The sequence below is a fragment of the Mixophyes fleayi genome, chromosome 5 (assembly GCF_038048845.1).
Source record: "Mixophyes fleayi isolate aMixFle1 chromosome 5, aMixFle1.hap1, whole genome shotgun sequence".
Classification (NCBI taxonomy): domain Eukaryota; kingdom Metazoa; phylum Chordata; class Amphibia; order Anura; family Limnodynastidae; genus Mixophyes; species Mixophyes fleayi.
This window is the reverse complement of record NC_134406.1, coordinates 117,242,181-117,266,631: the sequence shown is the minus strand read 5'-3', so window position 1 is coordinate 117,266,631 and position 24,451 is coordinate 117,242,181. Positions and strand designations below refer to the sequence as shown.

At 41.2% G+C, this 24,451-nt stretch overlaps 1 protein-coding gene across 2 annotated transcripts in view; it reads right to left on the bottom strand.

Moving 5' to 3' along the window:
* RECK (reversion inducing cysteine rich protein with kazal motifs) overlaps nt 1-24,451 on the bottom strand; it is a 205,308-nt gene that overhangs the window by 97,414 nt on the left and 83,443 nt on the right. For both annotated transcript variants that reach the window (XM_075212752.1, XM_075212751.1), the window contains exons 9-10: nt 11,747-12,014; nt 1,483-1,662 (exon numbers count right to left, since the gene is read on the bottom strand). In XM_075212752.1, coding sequence (XP_075068853.1) covers nt 1,483-1,662; nt 11,747-12,014 — 448 coding nt within the window. The remainder of the gene's footprint in view (nt 1-1,482; nt 1,663-11,746; nt 12,015-24,451) is intronic.

The following is a 24,451-nucleotide window of genomic DNA, read 5'->3' as shown; positions in this document are numbered from 1 at the left end:
CTGCCAGAATGTAGACCAAACATCTGGAGTTGTCTTGTGAGAACAATGGATACTAATTAGCCTTCCCCATCACCTGTATCATTTAAGCTGATCCCTACCCATAACCCCTTTGGCTTCACTTTAAGGGCAATGAATAACAACCTCACTGCCACATCAACAATATACATATTTACAATGAGCTACAATGTCTCCTTATCCACATGCAATTAGACACTGCAGTTATACTCTGTTAAGCTGTGGAACAAAAGCAAGGGCTATAAAAAGTACATACTATAATCCACATTTTGTGAGAAACGAGGGACAGGTTGGTTAGGGTGCTATTAATACCTCATTTCACCAAACTTCCATTGCCCCTCTTAGATTATCTCTGTAATACTACCCCTTTTATCTACGTTCCTTTGGTGGTTGTATCACTGACACTTCCTTTATTAAGCTGTCTCTCCAATCACATTTTACCTAGTACCTATCACCTTGCACCATCTTCTCTCCTGTTCCAGTTACCTATCCCCTTAACCATCATCTCTTCTGACCCTCTTACCGATCCCCCTGCACCATCTTCTCTCCTGCCCCTCTTACCTATCCCCATCTTCTTCCCTGTTGCTCTTTCCTAGTCTCCAGTGTCTTTTTCCCCCCTCATTTATTTTCCTCCTTTTTACGTTCCCCCACTGTTTTGTCTTAGGAAAGACCTACTTTCCCACAATCGCTTCTCTACTGCTCTCCCATTTCTTCATTCACCTTTCCAATATCTCCATCTTACTTGTACCTCGCTTGGTAAGAGCAAGTGGAATGAATGTGGAATGCACAGTTCTACTTCTGCTTCTGGTACAGGAGTTGCAATGGTCAAAACAGTGCCAGTCAAAGGTAGTGGTACATGATGTGAATGTACTGCCCAGCATATCTACGCAATGTGCAGACGCACTGCAAGGGAGCCTAGGAGCAGCAAGAATTTCCCCCCTCCCACCCCTGATAGAATCCGCCCCTTTTGGGCCATACAAATTGGGACTGACCTGCTACAATTGCATTGTTGGGAGGTATTGTCTAATAGATGCATCACTGTGTTCCTGGTAAATTACTACCATTATCTTTTTTTATTTAAAAGAGCCAAATTGCCTCATGGAAGAAAAGCACCAGATATTACTGCAATATTTCAAGAGAGTAAACTAAAAATGCTAAATATTTTATTAGTTGCTGTTATTTTCACTGGAAAAAAATCCTGTAAGCATACCTGTTCACTTTACATGGTACACACGTTTAAAACACTAAAATACACTTTATTTTCACCTTGTAGTAGATTAACTTGGGTTTGATTTTGCAATAAAAAGTATTAGCTATTTGTGAGTGGTTGTGACTGTGAAGTGACTATATTGACATTTAAGATTGATACATTAATTATATAGATTCACTAGGTAGATAGTTAAATTCAGTATATATAAGATAATAAGGACAGCATTTTGCAAGCAAATTTTTTTTAAAAGAAATTACCGGTTGTTAAAGTTGGTACAGTAAGTAAGGTTCCGACATCCCAGTTGACATGGTTCTCTTACATCTGCTAGGCATGTTAACATTGGTGCCTCCAAAGAGTTGTATTCACATGCAAAATCAAATTCTTGCCAGCTCTGAGTATTTCCCCAACTTGTACTGTATAATTTAGTACACAATTCCCTAAAATCAGAGACATTGTTACAATCAGATACATTATTACAGTATTAGAATATATATATACATACATATACACACTACATGGCCAACAGTATGTAGACACCACTTTTGAGTAGAGTGTTTGACCATTTTAGCCACACTCATTGCTACAGGTGCATAAAATCAAGCATACAGCCATGCAATCTCATAGTAAGAGATTAGCAGTAGCATGGGTCATACTGAAGAGCTCAGTGACTTTCAACATGCCACTGTCATATGAATCCTCCTTTCCAACAAGTCAGTTTGTCATATATCTGCCCTGGTCAACTGTAAGTCTTTTATTCTAAAGCGGAAATATATAGGAGCACAAGCAGCTCAGCTGCAAAGTGGTAGGCCACAAAAGTTCACAGTTCAGGACCGCCGAGTGCTGTAGAGCATGATATGTAAAAGGGATCTGTCCTCAGTTGCAACACACACCATGGAGTTCCAAACTTCTTCTGGAAGCAAGATCAATACAAGAAAATTGAGCCAGGAGTTTCATGGATTGGTTTAGAAGACCAAGCAGACGCATACAAACTTCAGATTAACATGCACAATGCCAAAAGTCAACGGGAGTGATGTAAAGCACACCACTGTTGGACTCTGGAGAAAAAGAAACGCGTTCTCTGGAGTGACAAATCACTCTTCATTATCTGGCAGTTTGATGGATGGATCTGGGTTTGATGGATGCCAGAACAACACTTAATGGTCTGGGGCTGTTTCTCATGGTTTGACTTAAGCCCCTTATATCCAGTGAAAAGAAATCTTAATGCTACAGCACACAGTGATATTCTAGAGAATTTTGTGTTTCCAACTTTGTGGCAACCTATTAGGGATGACCATATTCAGTTTCAGCATGACAATTCCCCGTGCACAAAGCGAGGGCCATCAAAAAATTGTTTCCCAAGTTTTGTGTGAAAGGTTGTTATAGTAGCAAAGAGGGGCCCAACTCCATATTAAAGCCTATGGTTTTGGAATGAAATGTTCAAAAAGCACAAAATAGATGTGACATTTGGGTATCACTAGGAGTGGGGGTTGATATATAGGAAAAAGCCCTAAATTCAACCAAAACTCCAGTTTCGCTGAATCTATGGCTTTTCTTCTAATCATAAATAAATCCCTTATTCTGAGAAAAGTCAGGGCATGAAATCAATGTAGGTGGGATTAGGCTTTATTTAACATTTATTTTTAACATTTATTTATATATAATTCTGGTATTACACCTCATTTGCATCTCTAAGATTAACTATGGAGGTTTGAATTTTAGCAGTTGAGTTACCTGCTACTTGTCGGAAAATGCTTGGCAAAGAGGAATCCCTGGCACATCCTGCTTTGAGTGACAGTCATTACTAATGTGCACATGGGTCTTTTTTTTTGGACTTGTGTTTCTGATTTGGACTACAACGGATAAGGAAAATGAATGGTACACTGTTGTACTTGCTGATGGTGGAAAGTGTAGGTGTGCGCAGCTATCACAGGTTCCTCCACTTAGTAGACTAGAAACAAATTGATACTTATCCATCCGTAACAGTGGAGTGCTTGTGGGTGGTTGTTGTGGTAGTGTTGTACAGGAGTTGAGGTCTGTAGAAGGTAGATGCAGCCAAGATCCTTGGATTGTGGGTAAGGGAGCATGGTGGTATTATTGTAATCCTGGAGAAAACTGCTGGGGTTTTAAAAGGTAGAAATGTTAGTTGGGAAGGAGTGTTAGTGTCAGGATAACACTAGAAAAGAAGATATACAATTCAGGCAGTGCAGTTTAGCGCTAACCACAGAGCAGGTGCAGAGTCTAACATGGCACAGGGAACCCTGCAAGAAAGTTTGGACTTCGCTGCAAACATCATGCAGGTTGCGGCCATCCATGCAGGCACCAGACGTGAACAGCAGTTAACAGCAAAATAGCTTCACTGTTCCAAGTTTAGGAGAACAATCAAATATGGATGAATGCCACTGAACAATAACGAATACTGGCACAGGAAAATGGCATGAGGAATCCAGGCACAAGAAAAACAGGTACTGGAAAACAGGGATCACAGAATCTGGAAAAAAGAACTGGGACAACGCAACAAGAATAAAAGGATAAGAACAACATTGCAGGCACAATGCAGACTAAAGATCTGGCACCTTACAGCAGCCATCATTGAATAATAATGTCAGAATCACCTGCGGACAGCCTGTCTGTTGTCACCAGCAAGCAGCCCCCAAATGTTGCATGGGAATACGATAAGTACACCAGAAGGTCCAGTGTGACAATACAACCCCTCTTAAGTGTGAACTCTAAACACCCTAATAAGGGCTTTGTCAGGCGTTGCCAATGCTCTCTCCGTGGCAGCCAGAGAAGGTTGAGCCGCTCGACACATTGCAAGGCAATGGGACATCTCCTTCCTGCCGGCCACATGGCGGGCTATTTTGTCCTCGTTGTCGGCTGTTCTGACCTCCGAATCCATTGTCCACCAATAGGAGTTATCCTCTGTCTATTTAAGAAAGGCTCTTGTGCCATTAGGGTGCTACTAGAGTATCATGGTCTTCCTATGCTCCAGCATTCCTACCTGTTCCCCTGCTCTCTGACTAACCTCCTGTGTACCGACCCGGGTTCCTCTGGTTCTGCTCCTGGATCTTCCTTTGGCCTGACTGCTCCCGCTGTGTATGACCTTTGGCTTGCTGACTCTGATTTGCTTACTCCTTTCGCACCTCGTTTGCCCGAACGGTTTACCTCTGCCTGCACGACCACGTCTATTCACCATCCACTTTTCTGATAGCTAACTTGGAGGGCTGCGACCTGCACGTCCCTTGCAGCAAACTCCAAACTCCCTTGCGGGGGTCCCTGGCATGAACACCGGGGACGTTTTTAGACTCCACGCCTCCAAGTTTACCAGCGCAAATATCAGCAAGTGGCCTTCAGTCCCTGTATCTCGTGACAGGCTTATAGGGAAACTGATTACGTTTCTTCAAGGTACGTGAAGCATGAATGTCAATTATACTAACCCATGCGCATTCCTCTGAATCTTCTCCTGAGAAAGTCTAGAATCAAGATTTGACTAATCTCAAACTCATTACAACGTTAGTTCTTGGTGGTGTGGTGGAAAAACGATTCATGATTAGTGTTAGGGGTCAGCTGGTTGTTCCCTACATCTTGCCTCTGTCATGTCTGAGCTGCTGTGTAGGTATGTCTCCCTCTGAAGAAATGTACCTTGCATCTTTGCTTTCAATCAGGACTGAGCTGCAGTAAGTGTGTGTGCCTTCCCTGAGCAGCTTATTGGTAAGCTGCTTTATTTAAAGACCCCTCCTGACTTCATGCCTTGCTTGTGGTAGAGACCTGTATCTTGCCCAAGTTTGTTCCTGAACATTCACGGCTTCCTGCTCCTGCATTATTTGTATTGTAATGTCTGGATTGCATCATAGAAATCTGCTGGGAACTGGCTGTGGGCATATTGGTCTCCGGCTATCTGGAGTCTGTTTCTGTTTGTCTCCTGATTTCTGTCTACTGGTCTGCATCTACATGCCATTCACATACAGCTCAGAATCCCCAGGCATTGACTGCGTTAACTCTCCTTTGCTCACTAGATGGGCTTTGCTGTGATTACTGTGTTAATTTGCACCAGTCTTGCTTCAAGAGACATTCTGCATTATTATTATTATTATTATTATTATTAATTTTTATTCATAGGGCGCCACAAAGTATCCGTAGCGCCGTACAAGGACAAACAATGGCACAGTACAAGGTGAAACAGCACAGTACAAGTAACAGTAAGCACTATAACTCTGGGGGCTCAGGCACAGCATGAAAGAGAGGGAGGGAGGGGAAAAGTGAGTATAGGCAGGTAACTATGGCCCAAGAGGGTGGGCACGGATGACAGGTTGAGAGTCACTGAGGGGAGCGGAGAGAAGCGAGAGGAGACAGAGGGCAGAGGGACTGAGAGGAGGTGAGCTGAGTAGCTGGCGAGCGCAGTTAAAAGTGATGGAAACAGAAGGTAGGAGAGCCCTGCTTGAAGGAGCGAACAATCTAAAGGGAGGGGATTACAGACAGACACATGGATGAGACGGAGAGACGGGAGAAACGGAGACAGAGTCGAGGAAGGGGGAGAAGGGAAGAAGGGATGAGAAAGAGAGGTAGCCGACCGGTGGGAGTTTAGGCATGAGACTGGAAGGCTTTAAGGAAAAGGTGGGTTTTTAATGTTCGTTTGAAAGAGGACAGATTAGGGGAAGTTCTGATGGAGCGGGGGAGCTTGTTCCAATGGAGGGGAGCGGCGCGGGAGAAGTCTTGGATACGTGCGTGAGAGGAGGTAATCAGAGGGAAAGAGAGGCGACGATCATTGGACGATCGCAGTGAGCGGGAGGGAGTGTGAATAGAGATAAGGTTAGAGATGTAGGGAGCAGTGGAGTTGGCGAGGGCCTTGTAAGTCAGAGTGAGGAGCTTGAAAAGGATTCTGTAGGGGAAGGGGAGCCAGTGAAGGGCTTGGTAGAGTGGGGATACAGAGGTGGAACGGCGAGAGAGGAAAATAAGCCTAGCAGCGGCGTTAAGTACAGATCTAAGGGGAGCGAGATGAGAGAGGGGGAGGCCGATAAGGAGAAGTTTGCAGTAGTCCAAGCGGGAGATAATGAGAGAGTGGACGAGAGATTTATTCAAACGATTATCTTGCCTAGCCAAAAGACTGTATAATTTGCTCCAGCATAACTTCAAGAAATATTGCTTATGTCAGTAATACACAAAGAGGGGCTTCGCAGTGGTTAGTGGACTATGTGTTAATTTTCTTCAGTATATCTTTAAAAGACATTGTGCATTATCTTGCATTGCCTAAATACTGCATAATCTGCTTCAGTATAATTTCAATATATAGTGTTTAATATCTTGCCTTGTCTAGATTGAATATCTGCTCCAGTAATATGCAGAGGTATTGTTTATTTATATAATTCAACAAAAAACTGTTTAATGCCTGCATTTCATTGTGGCATTTACTAAATCCTGCATTATTTCAGTGTTTATGCTTTTCCTGTGTGCTCTTGATTCTGCAATAAACTCCATAACAATTTTCAGTACAACGCAACCTCGTTATTCCTGTGCGTACCTAACAATTAGTGGCTTAAAAAGAGAATTCATTTGAAAGGGAGGTAATTTCAGTTTGAAAGCCACTGAGATGACCACTAGTAACATTTCAAATGGACCAACATATCTCGGAGAGAATTTGCAATGGATGCACAGTAATAGGAGGAATGCCCCCCCCCCCCCCCCCCCCACACACACACACTGCAATAATTTTTTTTGTGAGTTAGGAGAACAAAGGTTTTGATGTATGCAGGGGAAATTGATGGTACTGTATTAGTTGTATTTTGATTTTGATATGGGTCTGTTGTACAAAGTATAAGCGTCATCAATAGTCTCTGACGAACAAGATAAGGCATCTGCTTTTTTATTGCCCAGGCAGAAGATTATATGGTGATCAAAGCACGAGAAAAACAGACAATCTGGCCTGATTTGGATTTAGACATTTGGCAGTTTGGTGGTACAACAGGTTTTTATGGTTGGTGTAAACTTTTAGAGAAAGTAGAATATTCTGTGATGAATTGGCAATAATTGTTTGCAAATCCAAGGAAACTCTGGATAGCCTTGAGATTGGCCAAACAAAGACAGCTTAAACTTCTGCATCCATTTGGAAACCATAACCAGAAACAATGTATCTGAGGAAGAACATTTTTTTCAAAGCTTACAAAAAGTTGGTGCTTTCAGGGACTTCTACACTTTCCAAATAGACCCGGTGCGAAGCGAGATCTTTAGAATAAACCAAAATATCATGAAGGTATACTACTACTGACCAGTAAAGGAAGATCCTGGAAAATTTAGTTGATGAAACACTGCTGGCGCTTTTCATAATCTCAACGGCATCACTAGATATTCATAGTGGCCATTCTGAGTATTGAAGACTCTCTTTAACTCGTCATCCTCACATATGCAGAATTGGATGTAGACTCCACAGTGATTCAGTTTAGCAAAATTTGAGGCTCCCTTAATGTGGTCAAATAACTCAGTGATCAAGGGAGCGACTAAGTTAAGGCTAGTAGTCAATACAAGGCCAGAGCCACCAAAGAAGAATCCAGATTAGCACCTTCCTGCCTCCTGGACAGAGACCGCAACTAAGAAGACAAGCGCCTGCCTCCTGCAGCACCACCAGCAAGGAGGCAAGCTGAGAAGAGACCCAAGGTAAGTGCAAAGAGCTGGGAGCAGATGAGCAGGGGAGATTTGCAGCAGAGGAGAGGAGGACCGGGGGTGGGGGGGATAGATTGGCAGCAGAGGAGAGGGGAAGCAGAGGAGAGGGGGAGCAAAGGAGAGGAAGAGCAAAGGAGAGGAAGAGCAAAAGAGAGGAAGAGCAAAGGAGAGGAAGAGCAAAGGAGAGGAAGAGCAAAGGAGAGGAAGAGCAAAGGAGAGGGGGGTGTCTCATGCATATCTACATCGGCTACTTAGGGGCTAAATTTGCTGATCTTGTAATAAACTTTTTTCTAAAGGAACATATTGGAAGTGCTTTACTCACCACTGTTGCCACTAGTGAAGAATACACTTTTTCTCTGTATAGAACACACATCTTTCCTTGTACAGAGCAGGGGCCATATCACACCTGCTCGTCCATGGGCTGCTTCATAAGAAATTATTTAAGCAATTTTTTGGGGTTTATTTGAACAGGTAGGGTTATATTTTGGGAACATATTGGCATAAAATATATATATATATATATATATATATATATATATATATATATATATATATATATATTCAAACATGAGAAATATGACATCGAAGCTTACTCTTTCAGAATAGGGAATTCATAATTTTACTACAGACTTTATTTGATTTTCCAGAATATAATTTAATTTAATACTTTAGAAATAATTGATGCTTTATAGGGGAAAAAAGAAGGAAGAATTTTTTTTTTATTTTCATTGTTATATATTTAAAAAAACAAAAAACAAACGTTTACCCTGGGGTGTGGTGAAGGAGGTTCTGGACTTTCGGGAGTCTCGATAGACCACGGTAGGTATCCCCTGTTATTAGTAGATCAAGTTTGGCGAACTGATTGGTACTGTTCACTGTCACTGTAAGTGTTGTGTCTCGGCAGGACCCTAACGGGGGCGGTCATCCCCCTGGACGATCAAGAATTTGTTAAGAGTTAGACACACACCCATAGTAGGGTGGCCACGCTCCCTCCTATAGTGCACCACTATTGGGAGGCAGCATCTACAATCACAACAAAAAATTGGGGTGGGGGAGGTCGCCAGTGGTCTCTCTCGCCCAGTGCACTAAAATGTCTAGTTACGGCTCTGGTCAGACATAACTTTCTAGAATTGAGAGTGAGAGTCCTACTTCCATCAATATGTATTGTGATAAAGCACGGCATTCACTGGAGTCTCACACTGCTTGGCTGAACCATTTCACGTTTTTTTGGCAATTGTTGCTTAAACAGTTTCAGCGGTGGTTACAGCAGACATTTCCAGTAAAGCATTACAATTCGTCCACAATCCTGTCTGGCTAAACAGTTTTCCCTTACTACTAGCCAGCCACTAACTGGCATCGGTGGCCCCGCCCACAAATTCAGTGATTTTATCCACTATAAACGAATCACAACACAACAAACCAATTACTACACCCATGTGGTACACCTGTGTGTGTATGTGCTAGAAGATGTACCCAGAGTTAATTTAACCCTGTCTGCAGCCTACTCCTGCAGACTAGCTTGGTTTTTCACTGCTTCCCTATAGGAGAGGTGTGGAAAATAAGCCTCTTTGCCACAGTGCATGTGTATATATATATATATATATATATATATAAATATACACACTGATCAGGCACATTAAAACCACTGATAGTTGAAGTGAGTAACATTGAGTATTTTATTACAATGGCACTTGTCGAGGGGTGTGATATATTAGGCAACAAGTGAACAGTCAGTTCTTGAAGTTGATGTGTTGGAAGCAGGAAAAATGGTCTGAGCTTGACAAGGGCCAAACTGTGATGGGAGCATCTCCAAAATGGCAGGTATTGTGGCATTGTGTGGTGATTCCGGTATGCAGTGGTTAGCACCTATCATAAGTGGTCCAGGAAGGACAACCGGTGAAACGACGACAAAGTCATGGATTGCCAAGGCTCATTAATGCATATGGGGTACGAAGGCTAGCCCGTCTGAGCCAATCCTACAGAAGAGCTATTGTAGCACAAATTGCTGAAAAAGTAAATCCTGGTGATGACAGAAAGGTGTCAGAACACACAGTGTATTACAGCTTGCTGTATATGGGGCTGCTTAGCCGCAGACCGGTCAGAGTGCCTATGTTGACCCCTGTCCACCTCCAAAAGCACATACAAAGGGCACGTGAACGCCACAACTGGACCATGATGATTTACGTTTTCAAGTGGACTGCCGGGTACGTATACGTTGTTTTTCTGGGAAAGAGATGACACCAGGATGAACTATTGGAACAAGGCAAGCCGGCGGAGGCAGGGTGATATTCTGGGCAATGTTCTGCTGGGAAAATTTGGGTCCTGGCATTCATGTGGATGTTACTTGGACATGTACCACATACCTAAACATTGTTGCAGACCAAGTACACAACTTCATGGCAAAGGTATTCCTTGATGGTAGTGGCCTGTTTCAGCAGGATAATGTGCCCTTCCACACTGCAAAAATTGTTCAGGAATGATTTGAGGAACATGATAAAGAGTTCAAGGTGCTGACTTGGCCTCCCATTTCCCCTTGAGCTGGAGGCCCCACATCGCAACTTACAGGATTTAAAGGATCTGCTGCTAATGTTTTGGTGCGAGATACCACAGGACACCTTCAGAGGTCCTGTGGAGCTGTTTTGACGGTGCAAGGGGGGCCTACACAACATTAAGCATGTTGTTTTAATGTTGTGGCTGATGTGTGTGTGAGTGTCTTTCTTTCTCTCTCTCTCTCTCTCTATATATATATATATATATATATATATAAATATATATATAATTTAATGTTTAACTTTATTTTAAATGGGGGTGGGGGGCCTCAGGGTACAGGGAGAACGTGTCAGGGGACTGGGCAGAGGTTCTCAGGGGACAAGGTGTGGGGGAACAGGAGTGGGTGCCAATGGATAGGATCCCAGGGCAGAAGATAATGTTAACTTTAAATTAGTAATTTAGGTGATTAGTAGCTAATGCTACAGATCAAGGTCCTCCTTCATCATTATAGCACCTGCCAAACTTTTTTTTCAGTTTAGCAAAGTTTCAATCATACCTACTATTCCATATTAACTTGATGCACTTCTACATTATAGGAGCAGAGCATCTGCTTAGTGTATCATTATCAACGCTAATTGAAGTTGTAAATGAGCCTATGGGGGACCCCATCTTGTTTTCAGGAAACCCTTGGGATTTCATTGGGATTCCCTCTAGGGTCATGACATAGTGGTTACATATAAATCTCAATTTATAAGTATTACTGTACAGCTGGTGGTAGGAGAGGGACTTGCTAAAGTGCTGTTTGAGAGTGTAGTATATTTCATAATACTGCAAGTGGCCAGCAATCTGATTTTAGGTATTTATGGCTTTAACCAAAATGCCAGAAAAGCCTTCACTAGGGGATGTTAAAGTGAACTAACTTTGAGAGGTCAATATGTGTATATCGGCTAATTCTAAATAAAGCTCTTTGTGTATAATTGTATAGGAATGTTGTGTTTCAGTGTTTTACAAATACACTTTAATGTTACACACATATAGCTACTAATAGGGCAGCTTATATATTCTCCCCAACCAAGTGACCTACACTTGACATTATTAAAAAATAATTAAACATCTGTAGTGCTCAATAACTTGGCCAGAAGAGTGTTGTGATGACACAATATAAATTATATGGATGGGGTAATAGCCCACAGGTGAAGAACCACTAATCTTAACTTATTGTGATGGGATAACTGAATACACTAACTGACTATGGATCTAGTTTGTGTATTCAAGGGGAGATTAAACATCTCAGCTCTAAAAGTCCTTGATATCATCTCAGTCCAATCTGCAACACAAAAGCAAATGCTATAAACACAGTAGCAAGATATATGTACTTACCTACATACAGATGAATTTGCTTTTGAACAACAATGAAGTTTAGCTCCATCGAGTCCTGTAGAAGGTGGGGGAGCAATAGTAACCCCAGGATGGGCTGACCTAGAGCTCTCTAAGAAGCATTGCCAAAGTGGATCTTGTGGCAGAGGCATGGTTTTGCAACCTTCAATTAAGCTATCAACAATCTCAAGCTCTGTTTTTTTGGACATGAGAATCCTTTTGCAAGCTGTTTGGCAACTGTGGTCCTCAGCTCTGTCACAGCAATATAAACCTGTAAAAAAATGTAAAAAATAAAAGTTACTATGCAAAATTGCTAGTAAATGGCTTTCATTATGAAGATTTATGTACAGGTGACTAGCAAATCTCAATTTATATGTAGTACTGTACCACTGGTGGCAGAAGGAAAGATTAAGTTCAGTGATTTACCGATATCAGTTAAACAATATCTCTGGAAATTACAATACATTGCATGAAATTAGCCCATGACTTAAGATTTGTAGGATTTTTTGTTTAGTATTAAAGATGTTTTTCTAACATTATATTTAGCATCTAGGAGTATTAAAAAAAATGCAAATATTTTTCACTGTGGTACACACCATTTTCTTTAAAAGCAACCACTGAGATTCATAGAACCATTTGAAACATAGATTATAAAAATATTAGAGGCATACAATATTTTAATTTCATCAACGTAGTGTTTGTTTCAAATGTTTGCATTTTTATTTCTAATGGCAATTACTTCTACCTTATTTTGCACCAGTGTCAGAGCTGTATTAATTTTTTTTTATTTCTAATGGTATGCTATCCTTTCACTGTTTGTTTGTTTAACACTTTTATTTCTAATGTTTGTTGGTGAGTTTATTGAGGGCCTGATTGAAGAACACTGATCACATGTGTTTGTTAACCATATATATTCATTGTAGAATGGCTGCATAGCTAATGTGTATAGTTTTCAAGTCTAAAAAATTTCAATAGCATAATTTGGAATTATACTGAACTTCTACAGGAGGAAACAGGAGAAAAACATTCTGCCTATTACCAAAGCTACACAAGGATAACAGTCAGTATTCACCTGAAACTCCATATTCTACTTCTGATGTCTTCATCTCTTCCTGGCTACAAACTTCACACCACAAAAAGACTGTTTTGGACTCTGATCTTATTTTCAATTCAGCTCATAAAAGTTTGTTTTATCGGTCAGTTTATTTTCCCTGTAACATCCTTTCTGTTTAATCAGTCTACTGTACTACTTGCTCATCCACTCCCTTCCCATGCTACATACAGCTATTTCAGTCCTCTATTTCATTATTGTACTTTCAATTCTACTCAAGGCTTTGTCTGCCATCAGAAGTATGAAGAAATGAAACTGAGTTTGAACTACTCTCCTTTCTCATGACTCTGCAATAACTCAGCTTATCCATTACCTGTGCCTTATTACTCTCCATTCAACACTTCTACTCGCCCACATGTTTTCCCACATCATTACTCCATGCTATCCAGATATCCAGAAATAAACTATATCTACTGCAGCCTCACTCTGCACTAATTCTCTGATTGCACAGAACATTACAACTTGGTAATTCTTTAAATTCCCTAATTTTTTGTTATTTTACTCATAAATCCCAGTGTTAGCCAAATTATTTTTCTTCCCCTCTTTTCATGACATTATCTTTAGGACTATATCATCCTTCACCCGTCCTATAACACACACTTCTGTCCACATTGCACCTTCATTACTTCACTCACCGCTAGTTAACACTCATGAACTCTTTTTCTATTTAAATTCAATAACTTTAAAAGCCTCACCCTGTCACCAGAAACTGAGAGGACACACCACTTACAGTCATCTTTCCTACCTTTCTTCCTCTCTGCTTCTATTAGCTGGTGATATATCACCTAATCCAAGTCCCCTCACTTCTCCTACACACATATATCTGAACGCTACAGAAATCCGGCAAACCTCAAACGTTTGCCGGATTTATTTAAAGTGTCAATGTCAGGACCCCTCTCTTAACAGTTAACCTGCGTGGTCCCGAAATAAAAATTTATTGAGGCCGCACTGACGTCAGACACTACTGCCGGACACCTGTGCATTCGGAAGAAGCTGCTGTCAGTGTCCTGCTACGATCGGATATCTGGAAAGTCGCTGATCAGGTAAGTCTGTGTATATTTTTGTCGTTGTCTTCTCAAATTGGTTTTCTTTTGTAGGTGTCCTCTGCGTCGGATTTACCAGCATCAGTGAAGAGACTACCAGCGGTGATCTTTGACTCACAACTACCCTTTGTTCCCCACATCGACTCTATATCTAAATCATGTTACATACATCTAAAAAACATTTCCAGAATATGCACATATCTCACACAAGACCCTGCAAAAACCTTAATTCATGCACTCATCTCCCGCTTCGACTACTGCAATTCCTTCCTTACTGGTCTTCCCAAAATCAGACTTGAACCCCTACAAACTATTTTGCACGCAGCGGCTAGATTGATTTTCCTTGAAAACCTTTCTTCCTCTGCTGAGCCACTCTCTCAGTCTCTACATTGGTTGCCTGTTTTTCAAAGAATCCAATATAAAATTCTTCTACTAACTTACAAGGCCATCAAAAAAACTGCACCAACATACATCTCCTCACTTGTCTCAAAATATCTCCCAACTCGACATCTCCGTTCTGCACAAGATCTGCGTCTCTCTTCCACTCTCATCACATCTTCCCATTCCTGGTTACAGGACTTTTTTCAGGCTACACCCACTCTGTGGAAATCCCTCCTTTGCACAATAAGACTTTACTCTACTCTTCAAACCTTCAAGCATTCTCTGAAAATCCACCTCTTCAGACAAGCTTATTATATTCCTCAACCAGCATCTTAATCTCCCTATGTTACTCTATTACCACACTCTACACAATTAACACAAGACAACAACCCTCTGACCAACATTGCTGTGTGACTGATCACACAGCCCACTCAATACTTTTTACCTTTGCATTCTAGCTGAACCAATGTTCAATATGATGTAGCACGTGCCCTTGTGTTGCAAACTCCGATTGTCCCATAGATTGTAAGCTTGCGAGCAGGGCCTCTTACCTCTGTCTCTATGCGTTACCCAGTATTATTTTATTAATGTTTGTTCCCAATTGTAAAGCGCTACGGAATATGCTGGAGCTATATAAATAAATGTTGATAATGATTGATGATAAAAATATTTCCAATTTAAGTTATCTGTTTGATAGAAAAATATTTAGGTAGACAGTTTATTGCTGGAAGGTCTGCAATAAGAATATTTTTTTTTTTATAAGACGTGAGAACTTTCACCAGTCTATATGGGTGTTACATACATTCTATGGGCCTAATTAATCAAGACACATATATGCAGATTTTGAGCATATTGTATGCAAAAATCACTGCGCAAAAAAAATCTTCGAACGCAAAGGACACTTACTACAGCTTACGATTTTGGCGAGTGAATGGGGCTCGGAAGGGGCGTTTGGCTGCAGTCAATTTACAGTAAGGGCGTACCAAACTCAAGCGTACGCAGCCACGTCCGAATCAACCGAATCTGGGCATCTCAAAATTACTTAGATTTCTGCCGTATCCATTGCTCCCACTACAGGGCCTGAGTAATAGTGATGCCAGTCTTGTATGCATGTTATAATATGTGTTGGAAAACAGGAGCAATTGTAAAAACTTATTTAATGTTTGATAGACATTAACAACGTCCTAATATGTATTTCATAGGGGAAAAAATGTAAAACTTTTTTTCCTACTGTTTTTTTTTTTCTTTTTTCTGTGTGTCCTTTTGCAAATTTATAATCCACGTAGGCTTTGAACTTAGCGGGGAGTGTCTAATTTAGTAGAGCACAACAGACCTATACCTGAATTCAACAGCGCATGTTTCTTGAGATCCGTGCCTTGATGAATTCGGGAGTGCAAACAGCCGATTTACGTGCGCTTTAAAACAAACACATGATGCGCAGTACGCGCACTTTAATGAATCAGGCCCTATATATATTCAATGCAAACACTTATACTGTGATATGCTATATAAATTGTATTGAAAATCCACAAAATAAAGACAAAATAATAAAAAATGCAATATATAAACAAGATTATGACCATAAGCAATAACAGAATACTGCCAATAAATAGCACTTTGCATCAAAATAATTCAATTTCATAGTAATCTTCAATGTGAACACTAGGGGCTAGATTTACTAAACTGCGGGTTTGAAAAAGTGGAGATGTTGCCAATAACAATCAATCAGATTATAGCTGTCATTTATTTAGTGCGCTCTATAAAATGACAGCTAGAATCTGATTGGTTGCTATAGACAACATCTCCACTTTTTCAAACCTGCTGTTTAGTAACTATACCCCTAGATGTCACTGCATAATCACAAATATCTGCAAGCTCAATCTGGTAATAAATGTACTAAATCATCAATTTAGAACAGATGGGAAAAAATATTGTTTATGTCTTTGAGAATCACTGAATTCAACTCCAAAATAAAAAAGAAAAGATGCTGGGACATTGTATTTTATTTTTCACCAATAAAAGTTGACACTGCAATGTTAAATGTCTCTCAAGATCATAAATTATTTCAACACTCAAATTTCTAACAAAGAGTGTGACTCCAAAGTTTTGTAGCACATAAAATAGGTATTGTTTTAAGGCAGCAAGCTTGAGAGGTAGCGATTATAGTGGAGAGGCAACACGCAAAGAGATTTCTGGTAGACAGCTTCCGTTGGCTGGTGGAAAATTATTAGCAGTTTAGTTTTTAAAAGATTGAGTTTGAGGTGGTGACATCTAAAATGAAATGACAAAAAAGCATTCAGTAGTTTAGGCCAACAGGGAATTACTTTTTTTACTGGAGAGATACTAAATATGTATGACATTATAACATACATTTGGTATAGATATAAAGGGAAGACAGGGGATGACTATATTTTTTTAATTTAACCAGCTGGACCAGGGCAATGTCCCTCTGTGCATGCATATGTTGGCATGCTGGCTTGCACTTGTGAACTCGAGCTGGATGGGCTAAAAAAAATTAATAAATTTATTAAAAAATAAAAAATAAAAAACTAAGTAAAAAAAATAGAAAAAACTGCTTTATTTTAATAGTATATTGTCCCTGGCATCTGTTATTGCCTTCCTGGGATGTTGGTAGCAATCAGAGGATAGAGGTGGTTCTTGGACCTCTGCTGTCCTTAGTAACTAGGCTGGGGGCTTTGCTAAAGAAGAAGTCCTAAACCTGGAGAAACCTATTTTATTTGGATTTAGGGCTTTTAACCCACTGATAAGTAGACCCCAAAGAGTAAACATTTTATTAACTCTAGCACTATGTATTTGTTACTTTGTACCTGTCTATATTATTATGTTGGAAGTACCACCAGAGCCCTGAGAGATTGTGTTCTTGAGTACAGGTCCTATATTAAAATACATTACAATGGTCCCAATTTTGGAGGGATATCGCAAAAGGGAAGTGGCTTTTCAAGAAAGTGAGGGAAATTTTACACAAATTTCCCCATTTGTGGGCGGAGTTTGGACAGAACAAGGGCAGGACTTATTTTATACTGCTTTCATGACAGGACTTATTTTATACTGCTTTCAGGAATGTAAATGTTGGGATGTATGTATTAATTTACAAGCAGAATCGGTGGAACATGGGGTTTAAGAGCTGACTGATGATTAAGTTAGAACAAAGAGTTAAAATCAGTATTTATGGAGGTCATAGCAAGAACTTTCTGATCTTTAATGTTTGATAGCTTGCAACTTGCACAATCGGCCTAATAACTGCAGTACTTGCTTACATCTTTGGATTTTATTTTAAATATTACTGTTTTTATTTATTGGTCTTATACCCTGATCGAAGTGGGGTGTATATAGTGGTGAGTCATACCGCCAATTCTCCTACTGCTCTTATTGTAAAATGAACAAATTCACTGGCATTTTTCATTCCATCACTTCTAAATTACCAGTTTGACTACTGCTGACAATAGCTTAAGCAGCTGAAATTGGTAGCTGCCCATAAATTTAACATGGAGAAATAGAAAAAAATGTATTTTAGATACTTGCTATTTATATGTGTAACCCCCTTCTCACAGTAGTGTGAGAGGCACAGATTAGGCAGTGCACACCTCCTTCTCAAGCCCTGGCTAGCTGAGCATGGGTATAAATGACCAGGGGGTCCATGCACATAAAGTTATTTTACTACAAAGTCTCTTTGGAAGTAGTGGGACACAGGTGATGTCACTTGGTGGTGCAGTGCAATAATATTCAGAATAATTTGGGCGCCAGACCATCTCTATCACAAACTGAACTCTTTATTTACACTCCACTTCCTCTAGCACAATAATCATAATGGTTGCAGCAATACAAAAATATATACTCTCTCCAGCACAATCTTAATGCTATCAAGATGTTATATAACATAGTTCACATGTCTCCTACACTCCAGTACTTCGTACTTCACTGTAGTTCACTCATTCACATGGATGCTAACAGACAGGTAGCTTCTCATCAATGCAGTTCTGACACAGGCTGTGCAAGTCTCAACTGCAGCTCACCCTCCCTCTGTGGGGATCATTTCTTCCTTGGGCTCTGACACTTTACTCTGTGTACTCTCACCCCTGGCTCTGACACTTTTGCAACACTGCCTGCTGCAGCAACCTTCTCTCCAAAGTTTCCTCCATGCAAAATGTCCCCCTCTCTCTTGGGATTCTCTTTAGTGATATGTGGTACTCATCCTCTCTGGGATTGGGGACTCCTCCACTCTGTATATGCAACCACACTGCTGGTTTTATCACAGTTCATACTAGGTTCTCCTGGTCACAGTAGTTTCACAGCTACTCACAGTTCAGCTGGAATCACAGTGTAGCTTATCTCCAACCAATATACAGTTCTTACAGCCCTTAGTGTATGCATGCTGCCACTTGCAGCAATTCCACCCTTCTCTCCAGGGGTCTCTGTTCTGGGGACTCTCCCCCTATTCAGGCACACATTACTTTCCCTTGCACACAGGGCTGGTGCAAGGTCTCTAGGTGCCCTAGGCAAAGTTTCAGCCTAGCGCCCCCACCCCCCCCCCATCCTCCCGCGAGGCTCTGACACAAAATTGCAAAATTTTTCTCCCACACAGCTTGCAAATCAAATACAGACCATGCAACGGCAAATAGTCATTTTTGCAACATAGAAAAATGACTATTTGCCACCTCATGCTCTGTATTTGATCTGCACACTGTGCGTGAGCAAAATGATTATTTTATTGGCACCTTATGCTCTTTTATAGAGCATAAGGTGCCAATAAAATAATCATTTTCTCCACCATAGTTTGAAAATCAATTATAGAGCATAAGGTGCCAATAAAATAGTGATTTTGCTCACGCATAGTGCGCAAATCAAATATAGAGCATGAGGTGGCAAATAGTCATTTTTCTATGGTATAAAAATGACTATTTGCCACGTCATACTCTATATTTGATTTGCAAAGCTATGTGGGAGAAAAATGACTTATTTGCCACCTCAGGCTCTATATTTAATTTTCAAACTATGGTAGAGAAGATGATTATTTTATTGGCACCTCATCCTCTATTTTTGTTTGCAAGTCAAACATAGAGCATGAGGTGCCAATAAAATAATTATTTTATCCACCATAGTTTTTAAATCAAAGAGAGAGCATGAGGTGCCAAATAATAATCAACACCCCTCCCCCCATTTTTTTCCCTCCCCACTGTATGGATTGGACTTTGGGTACCCCTTTTAGAAAAAAAATATTAATAATAATACAAAAAAAAAAATAATACAAAAAAAGAAATTGTAGATACTCACTTTTTTTTTCTACTAAAGGCTGGTCAGCAGATGCAGGGGACCTCTTCAATGGCTGCCCACCGCTCCTCGGCTTCTTCACAACAAAGGAGGGGGGTGGAGCGGAGCAGTGCATGCTGGAAGTGGAGGGAGGCGTCGGGAAATAACTTTATACACACTGTCTGTCAGTGACTGACAGTGTGAGACTGTTACTGGACAGAGGCGCCGCCGGACAATGAGAATGTCACATGATCACTGTCAGTCAGTGATCATGTGAGTGAGCCGGGCGGCCCGGGCGTATCAATTTGGAGAAAGAGGACGGCGGCGGCCACTAAAAATGAGCAGCAGGTGCACCTCCGCCGCTGCACTTATGTCCCAAACCGCTGACTAGATTAGAAAATCTAGTCAGCGGTCCCCTACAGGTCCCGGCGCTCTAGGCAACTGCCTAAGGTTGCCTGATGGAAGCGCCGGGCATGCTTACACAGTCACTGCATTCACACTCCCAGGCAATGCTGGGGAAGCCTGGGAGCATCCTCCACACTCTCCCAGCTATATCACATGTTTTCTCTCCTCTCTGTCTCTTTCCCGCCATTTCTCTGCCCTAATCTTCTCTAATTTCTCCTTGCTGACAGTCCCTCCTTCTTCTCACTCAGTCTAACTCAAGCTGCGCTGAGTTTTCACCATAGCAACTATAAACACATAACTCATCCTCCAGATGACCCTCCTGCAGTCACTGGAGTGCATGCTTTACTAAAACTCCACTAGAGGGCGTTACATATGGGTGCCATTTGAAACATAGCCTCCGCCGACACGCTCTTCTGTCATTTACATGAATATGCTATTTCAATATGCAGAGTGAACATAGTCAGCAATATGCATTATAAAAGCTCAAAGTCCTGTCTTCATTTTTAATTTAAATAACAGCTGAATTATTCATGTCCTATCTTCTGCACTCCTCCCGAATGTATTACTAATTGTCTGGTAGAAACTAGTAGCATCTTTGTGAAAAGCGTTGTTCTGCTTTTCATAAGACCGGTATTGGGAATCACAAAGATATTGATCCTGAACCATCTCAAGTTTGCACTACCCACGTCCAGGACGCGGCGACTAATGTGATGCCAGTTTTCACTTCGGACCCTCTCAAGGAGGCAAGGGCTTGGCTACGAGCACTATGCATGTCGCATCCCCTATGGTGGGTCTTGAGCGTAGTTCATGTGTGGGTAGAGGTCAGTATAGTAGACAGTATGGGATGAGAGTGCAAAGGCAACAGACGTTGAATAGTACAGGAGACTAATTGGAATGTAGATACCAAGGATATATATCAACTGAGGTATGCAACACCAGGAATATGTAGCAACAGGAATATACAACACCAAGATAATGCAGCACTATGATATGCAGCATAGGGAAGCCAGGAATCATTGTATACACAAACAGAGAGAAACGCTCTGGCACTCTAACATTTCACAGATCGAGTTACTATTGAGCCCAGAAAGTGCAGGGGATGAGGAGGAGGCCAAACCGGTCATGTGACCTAATCCTTAAGAGAACTGCATCCAATATGGCATGCAGGAGTGGCCACTGTTGCTTTGATCCTGGGAGTGACTGAGGAGCCAAAGTTCTACATTAACCAGAGCTACTTATATAGTTTATCACCCACTTAACATATGGTAAGGTCATAGAATCTTGGAAAAATCAACATTAATAATAATCAAGCCTTAAGTTAGAATGAATCGGGAACTGATTTAAAGGCAGGTCAGGTGTATTTGCAAACTATGGTAATAATGACCACTGTAATCTACTGCAATGTATCATTATTCACTACAGCTTGCATTACAGCACTATGCATTACTGTGGCATAATGTGAATTGGGGGCATTACTGTTGCATAATGTGAATTGGGGGCACTTATGCATGGCATGAAATAAATTGGGGGCACTTATGTGTGGCATAATGTGAACAGGGGGCATTACTGTGGCATAAAATGAATTGGGGGCATTACTGTGCCAAAATGTGAATTGGGGGCACTTATGTGAGGCATAAAGTGAATTGGGGGCATTACTGTGTAATAATGTGAATTGGGGGCATTACTATGTCATAATGTGAATTGGGGGCACTTATGTGTGGCATAATGTGATTTGGGGGCACTTATGTGTGGCATAATGTGAATAGGGGGCATTACTGTGGCATAAAATGAATTGGGGGCATTACTGTGTCATAATGTGAATTGGGGGCACTTATGTGAGGCATAAAGTGAATTGGGGGCATTACTGTGTAATAATGTGAATTGGGGGCAGTACTGTGTCATAATGTGAATTGGGGGCACTTATGTGTGGCATAATGTGATTTGGGAGCACTTATGTGTGGAATAAAGTGAATTGGGAGCATTATTGTGGCATAATGTGAATTGGGGGCATTACTGCGTAATAATTTGAATTAGGGGCATTACTGTGTCATAATGTGAATTAGGGGCACTTATATGTGGCATAATGTGAATTCAGAGCATTACTGTGGCATAATGTGAATTGGGGGCAGTACTGTGGCATAATATGAATTGGGGCACTTATGTGTGGCATAAAATGAACTGGGTATTACTGTGGCATAAATGTGAATTGAGGGCATTACAGTGGCAAAATGTGAATTGGGGGCACTTATGTGAGGCATAATGTGGATTGGGATAAAATTGGTATAACTCCCTGGCGCTTGATCAGAGGGGATAGCGGGTATTTGACCCTTGACAAATACCCGTTATCCCCTCTGATCAAGCGCCAGGGAGTTATACCAATTTTATCCTCCAATAGGGTCGAGCTATCCCTATATCCCCCTACTCCCAGGTGGCTGCTTACCTACTGATATTTTTAATAGGGAGCGCTGAACATTCATTTCCACTATATAATGTGGATTGGGAGCATTAATGTGGCATAATGTGAATTGGGAGCACTTATGAGAGGCATAATGTGAATTGGAGGCATTACTGTGGCATAATGTGAATTGGGGGCATTACTGTTGCATAACCTCTTGTTGAAGAAGTTGGGTATATAGCCTCCACTACGGATTTATATTAATGCAGCCTGCTTTGGCCCTTACACGCATAAAAGCCACATAAGCTTATTTAGCAGTGTTACACACAAGGCTCTCATATCCAGTCACTTACCTCTCTGCTGTCTTTCCAAGCTGTCCCTGCGGTCGTCAGGCTCTACTGGTTTAAGATCTCTCTGCAAGATGTTGCCCAGTCTGTCTCCACTCCATAGATCCCTCCAGAATCAGAGTATGGGCGCTACCATCTTGGAATCGGTCACATGATTCCTCCCAGCCAATCAGGGGATAGCAGCCTCTACTCCAGGTTTCCCTCCAAAACCAGTTCCTGGGAGTTGTCATCTTGGATATGGTCACCTGATCCATCTCAGCAACTCAGAGTGCTGCTTATGGCCAGCTGACCGCAGTCTCCAATAAGGAATCATCAACTACTATAAAAGGACTTCCTGGAGCCCTTATCTGTTGCAAGTGCAACATTGTTATTTCAAACACCAGTCTGAAATCTTTTCTGTTGTTCCAGTTCAGACAGTGCAGTCTGCATTTCAGCTCCAGTCCGGTTCCAGCATTACCAGTTCCATTTAGGTTCTTCCGTTCTTGTTCCAGCTTTCCGGTTCCAACAATCTGGTTTCTATATTCTGGTTGCAGCAATCTGGTTCCTCCATTCCGGTTTCGTTCCAGTTTCAGCAATCCAGTTCCTGTCTTATTTCCCCTGCTAGTTTATCACCAGTCTACCTCCAGACACACAAACCAGTCTGGGTATGGACAGATCAAGAAAAGCAGCATATTATTTTATAGTGTTTTGTTGCAAAACTTGGCAACTAAATGGCTGCAATATTCCAGGCATGATATTCATTTAGGTTATGAAAGCAGCAGTGAGCTGTCTTGTTACTGTCTCTGAATTGGATATCTGTCATGTTACCAGGAGACCAGTATATAACCTTCATATCAGTGCACTGTGTAAGTTGGCCAATTATGGGAGACAAAACTATGGAATCTAATTAATACTTTTTTCCGTAATAAGTCTCATGTCATGTTGCAGAATACACCAAAGATTCTTTTTTTTATTATTTGTGTAGAGTTCCTGTCATTCCCACTGAGGCCTATGAAGTGCATGGATTCTTGGGAACCTACGTCACCCACCCATCGCAGGCCACAATTGACAGCTATCACAGCTCGGCATCAGAGGACTCTCATCTGCCTTTCCGGAGGGTGCAGTGTGGATGGGACACAAGTAGTGCAAGCCACGTTCCAGCCTGTCAACTCCCCAACCTCCATAGGTACCTGCGGCTCCTGTCTATATTCGCCAACGGATACACTGAGGGAAAGCCCAACTCGGATTCCCACTGTCCTGCGTCCTGTGTCTGCCTGGTCGGGACCCCAAGCAAGTTTCTACTTCAAAGGACATATAGCCATATAAAATTGCAAGATACACTCACTACACTCTGCCCACATAAGTACACAGGAGTCCTCCCGTCCTTAAATTTTTAATAGGATGTCTTGTTCTGAAAAACCAAAAATTTAAGTCTGTGCCTTCCAAAGCTCTTTAACTGATGACTATGCATATATTCAACAAAAAGAGCATTTTGTACTGTTGTGAAAGCACTGTGTGTCGTACATCAAGTGTACGACACTTAATGTACGACACATTTTCAAACAAAATCACAAGGCTAGGTATCCTAACCGTGATGAACGAATGGAAGCCATCAGAAAAGCTGTTTCTGGACATAGAAAGCAAGTCATGCTTTCAATCGATTGACTGTTACAGAAAAACAAGAAACAAGAAACTGCACTGAAGGAAACATCCGTGTTTATTGTTTCTAGTGATTAGAGTGTGGATGTTAATGATATAGCTTGTTTAGTTATCCTTGCT